This window comes from Parasteatoda tepidariorum, chromosome 6 (assembly GCF_982258835.1).
Source record: "Parasteatoda tepidariorum strain Cologne lab strain chromosome 6, Ptep-v5.0, whole genome shotgun sequence".
In the NCBI taxonomy this organism is placed as follows: domain Eukaryota; kingdom Metazoa; phylum Arthropoda; class Arachnida; order Araneae; family Theridiidae; genus Parasteatoda; species Parasteatoda tepidariorum.
The window spans coordinates 34,708,288-34,713,571 of NC_141760.1; the positions used below are offsets into that span (position 1 = coordinate 34,708,288).

A 5,284-nucleotide genomic window follows, 5' to 3' on the forward strand; every position below is an offset into this window, starting at 1 on the left:
TTACCGTTTTTGTTCTCAAAGTTAACACCTAACAAATATTTGACTTTTCATAAATTTTGAATATCAAGTTTACTCTTAATCAATTCAATAGTTTCATCTAAAATAGTTTCATCTAAAATAGTTTTAGTCTTACAAAATAACACCATGTCATCAACGTATACTAATAAAATAATGTTTTTCATTTTATACACACAATTACAACATTTGAATTTTTCGAAACCAATCTATTTTAATATAGTATCTAACTCAGCATTCCATTCTCTACCTGATTGTTTAAGTCCATATATCGACTTTTTAAGTAAACATACTTTATTCATTACACCTTCGATTTCAAAACCTGGAGGTTGCTTCATATAAATTACCTCACTAAGATTTCCATACAAATATGCTGCTTTCACATCTAGCTGTGCATATTTCCAACATAACATAGACACAAGAATAATAAATAGTAATCTAATAACTGAAAAATTCACAACTGGTGAAAATACGTCAAGAAAGTCAATACCATGCTGTTGTCTAAAACCTTGTGCTTCAAGTCTAGCTTTGTATTGTTTAACTTTATTGTTTTCATCTCTTTTGACTGCATAAACCCACCTATTTCCTATTACTTTAGCATTGGGAGGTTTATCAACTATTTCCCATACCTTTCTTTCGTTCATAATATTTAACTCTTTTTCCATTGCCTTATTCCACTGATTTCTTTCTGGTAGTTTTTGTGCATCGGAAAAGTTTTTCGGTATTTCTACATTATATACCTCACCTTCAAATATATCACTTATTTGATTATCTACCAAAGAATTAGATGGCGAATCTTCACTTTCACTATCAGTGTCACTATGGGAAGAAGTTAAATTTTGAGTTTTGCTTAAAGCTTTAAAATTAAATTTAGAATGATCATACTCAATTTGGTTTTTATCGCAATATTCTTTAGCTTGGTTGTTTGATCTTAATCTAGTTTTATCGCCTGGAGGGTAATAGTAAACATCTATTCTGCTACTTTTATTACGCGGTCTCTCAACTTTAGTCCATTCTGTTATTTTTAAAGGTTTTAATTTTAAATCTGGAGATTTAGCATGAACCTTATCTATTTCATTTTCATTATTATCCTCAAAATTGATGTCTGAATTCAGATTTATAAATAAAAAGTTTTCATTACTAGGTTTACCAAATAGTGTTTTAACTCCGTTTTTACTTTCATCAATTTTTACGTGTATAGTTTCTATAGTTTTCCTATCTTTAGGCAAGTAAATTCTATAACCTTTATGACTGACTGCATATCCAGTTACAATTCCTACTTTTGCATTTGGTTGTAGTTTGTTTCTCTGAACTTTAGGGATATGAGCATACGCTAAAGATCCAAATACTTTGAAATGTTTAACTGACGGTTTATAACCATAGAAAATTTCAAACGGTGTTTTACCTTCCAGTAGTTTGTGTTCACTACGATTCTTTACGTGAACAAAACAATGCAGTGCTTCTGCCCAAAATCTACCTTTTAAACCACTATCGGCTAACATTGAGCGTATTCCCTCTTCAGCTACTCTGTTATAAGATTCGGCTACCTCATTTTGTTCTGGAGTGTATACTGAAGTTCTCTCCATACGTATACCTAATTCATTAAGAAAATCTTGAAATTTTACATTACAAAATTCCATGCCGTTATCACACCTTACAGATTTAAGTTTAACATTTAACTGTCTTTCATATTTTGCTAAATACAGTTTAAAGCAATTAAAAACTTCATGTTTATGTTTTATAGTAAAAATTTCAACATAACGAGAGAAATCATCTATTACAGATACGAAATATTCAGCTCCGCCAACTGAATTTACTGAACTTTTGCCCCAAACATCCATATGTACTTTTTCTAATACACTTTTAGTCATTATACCGTGATTTACTTTAAAACTAGTTCTAGTCGATTTAGTTATTTTACAAGTATTACAAGTATCAAATTTACCACACAAATTATCTAAACCATTCACAACATTGTTTTGACTCATATGATTTAGCATTGCAACATTTAAATGGCAAAATCGTCTATGAACCAATTCCCTATCTAGACCTGTACTAAATGCTAATTCTTTAGTTACTACCACTTTTTCAACATAGCCTTTAAGTATATACAACTTATCAATTCTAGGTACAGTAAATAAATAATTATGGTTTTTACCAAGTACAGTCATTTTGTTGTTGCCCCATTTTACAGTAATCCCTGCTAAATCCATATTCGAACCGCTTATTAAATTTCTACGCATATTGGGTGCAAAATATACATTTTCTAATTTTATGGGAACAAATTTATCTCTATCTTTAACATTAAAATGTATATCACCAATACCAAAAATATCAGACTTACTATTTTTATCTCCAACAAGTACTTGACTAGGATTCAAAGTCTTGAAGCTACTAAAGTAGTCTCTTTGTGTGCAGAAGTGAGCTGTGCTGGCTGTATCTATCAGGAATTCAACAAACTGCTTGTCTTTCCTTTGGCGAATTTCAGCATCTCTTATCGTAGTCAAATCACTGTAAAAAGTTTCCTTGGAATCTTGAGTTTTAGAATTCCGTTTCGTGGTTTTCTTCTTCAGGAAACATCTTTCCGCACTATGTCCTTTCTTATTGCAGTAGGAACACACAATTGTTGTTGTTGTATCATTGCCCAGGACGCGACCACTGCTTTTATTTCCATTCAACTTCCGATAGGCTTGCTTTCTAGTAGATGAAGTAGTATAAGCATCGGCGACTATGTCCTCTCCTCTGTCTTTCTGCTTTTGTTGTATCCTTCCAGATTCGATTAGGAGCTCCTTTTCAACATTAGAAATCGAAAAATCTTTATCTTCTAGTCGATAAAGCATTTGAACCAAGTTGTCATAATCTGCTGGCAATCTTCTAATTAATTGGAAACACGTGAGCTTTTCTGGCATTACAAAACCTGCATCATGAATCTGTTTCCTTTTTTCATTTACTAACTTGCAGAAAATGCCAATAGTCTCCTTCTCTTGATCAAACTTCAATTCAAAGAATTCATCAATAAGTCCGGCTAACCGTGCTCGGGAGGTAGGTTCAAAGTTTTCCTTCAAAATAGTCCACGCTGTCCTTCCGTCCTCTGTGTCGGCTATCAGCGGTTGAAACTGCTCATCAATTCCTTGGAATATAGTAGAGTAACTTCTAGCTTTTCGCATTTCATAAGAGCGTAAGTCTCTGTCTGTTGCATCAGTTGGTAATGGCTTCTCTGTACCTCCAACAAATTCCCAAGAGCCTTTATGGATAAGTAACACCTTCATGTTTACTTTCCAGCTACTGTAATTGAAACTATTTAGCTTTGGAAATCCCAATATGAAGCTGCTGTCATTTTCGGCCATCTCCAATCTATCTAAACGGCCCCAGTAGCGTTATAATAAACTTGCTTCCAAAGACGACAAAAGCTTAACTAAGCTGGGCAGGCATGGCCCATAACCTTGCTGGCAGAGTTTAGTGCGTTGTGGAAAATGCCCAGCAAGCATAATGAAAAAGTCATCTTTTAACTAATCATAAATTTTATTAAGCAAGAGAATTCATAACTTAAACGTCATGAAGGAAAAACAATCCTCTCTATAACATGAATTCAATACATACAGTCTTGAAAATCAAAAGAAACAAACTCCCAAATCCAATCTTGATTTGTTATATATATATACAAAGTAACACTTGCATAATGAGGGTACTTACACTCTCAAAATTAATACTATGCAAATTCTGTCTTTGAATTATTTTTAAATGTTCGAACTCCCTCTTTCAGAGGTTTTTCGAACTCGTGATCTCTGACTCTTACTCGAACCTTGTTCATTGAAATCCATAGTCTGACAATACATACATACATACGTACGTATTAGCGTTTTATATAATACTAGGAGGCTCCGCCCCTGCTCGCTAACGCTCGCCAACTCCCGAGAATTGCTACGCAATCCTATGTGGTTCACGCCGTGAACCATGGCTCGCTGCGCTCGCTCGCCAATGAACACAATGTTCTAGCACAAAGACATAGTATTTTATCATCAAAGACATAGTATTTTATCATCAAAGACATAGTATTTTATCATCAAAGACATAGTACTGTACTTATGTAGAAGAATTCTACCAATGTTCTTATTGGCTTTTAAAAAAGTATATTAGCTATTTAGATTGTACATGGTGAAAAAATAAAAACATTAACTAAATAAGAAACATATTAGCAAAATAAATTATCAAATATTGCTTCACTAATATTCTGCATTTTAAAGCGTGAAAATTCAATGCATAAATAAACGCGAAATATAAAAAAATTCAATGCATTCAATACAAACACTTAAACGCTTTTTAGACGTTTAGGTAGCTCCCAGTAGAAAAATATCAATTCAACAGCGGCCTTTTAAAGCATTCTCACTTCAATTAATTAATTAATTCCTAATTGAGTTTAAATTAAATATTGTCATGTTTTTAGTACATGAATGTGAATTGAACAACCTGATAATGCTCACTCTGGTTATTGTTATCTGGTTGCTCACTACGTGCTCTTGCGCACCGAATCCAATCAATTAAAAATGAAAACTGTTGCCAGCGCGAGAAAAGAAATATCATTGGTTTTATTGCTACATACATACATACGTACGTATTAGCGTTTTATATAATAAGATAGATAGGAAAATTTAAATTTATCTTCAGTTTGAATCTAATCTAGTTCGAATTTGTCTTCATAGATTACCACACTTCAATTATAGATACAGTATTATACTCACCTGCACTCGGCTGGCTGTGAACGTGTTAACAAACACTCTAAAAATATTTGTTATGAGTTGGAGATGTTTAGAAAACATTCTATACATTTTTGCAATCGAAATAAAGATGCTAGAGACGTGAAAAATATGCTTCTTCTTCTATGCCCTTTACTTACTGCAGAGATAAACTACTGAAACTTCGAAACTGCTCTTATCTGAGATACATATTTCAGCTTTTTACTAGCTATTTCCATCTGGAGCACATGTTCTTTGCTCAGTAAAAAGCACTTGGAATTTCTTAGAAACCTTTTTGATATGGAAAAGAAAAATAAATGTGCATGCATATTCAGCTGTCACTTTATCTGTAGAATGTTTTCTGGATTGGAAAACTTTTATTTTAAATGCAGTAAACTCTCCCGTCACATTTCTTGCATGGCCGTACAAATGCCATGCACATTCAAAGGCGACTGCTATTCGTATTTATTAAAAAAATGTATTGTCTAAAAATTAAAACTGGATGAATCACAATCAGTGTTCAACTTTAGAATTGC

At 32.8% G+C, this 5,284-nt stretch overlaps 1 protein-coding gene across 1 annotated transcript; it reads right to left on the reverse strand.

Moving 5' to 3' along the window:
• Positions 1-224: 224 nt before the first annotated feature.
• LOC147807770 (uncharacterized) lies at positions 225-3,362 on the reverse strand. The gene is made up of 5 exons (XM_087166807.1): positions 2,360-3,362; positions 1,961-2,113; positions 1,421-1,609; positions 901-1,348; positions 225-834 (listed from the first exon to the last, which is right to left on the reverse strand). Exons 1-5 carry the CDS (start codon positions 3,360-3,362, stop codon positions 225-227), a joined length of 2,403 nt encoding a protein of 800 aa, XP_087022933.1.
• Positions 3,363-5,284: the final 1,922 nt, after the last annotated feature.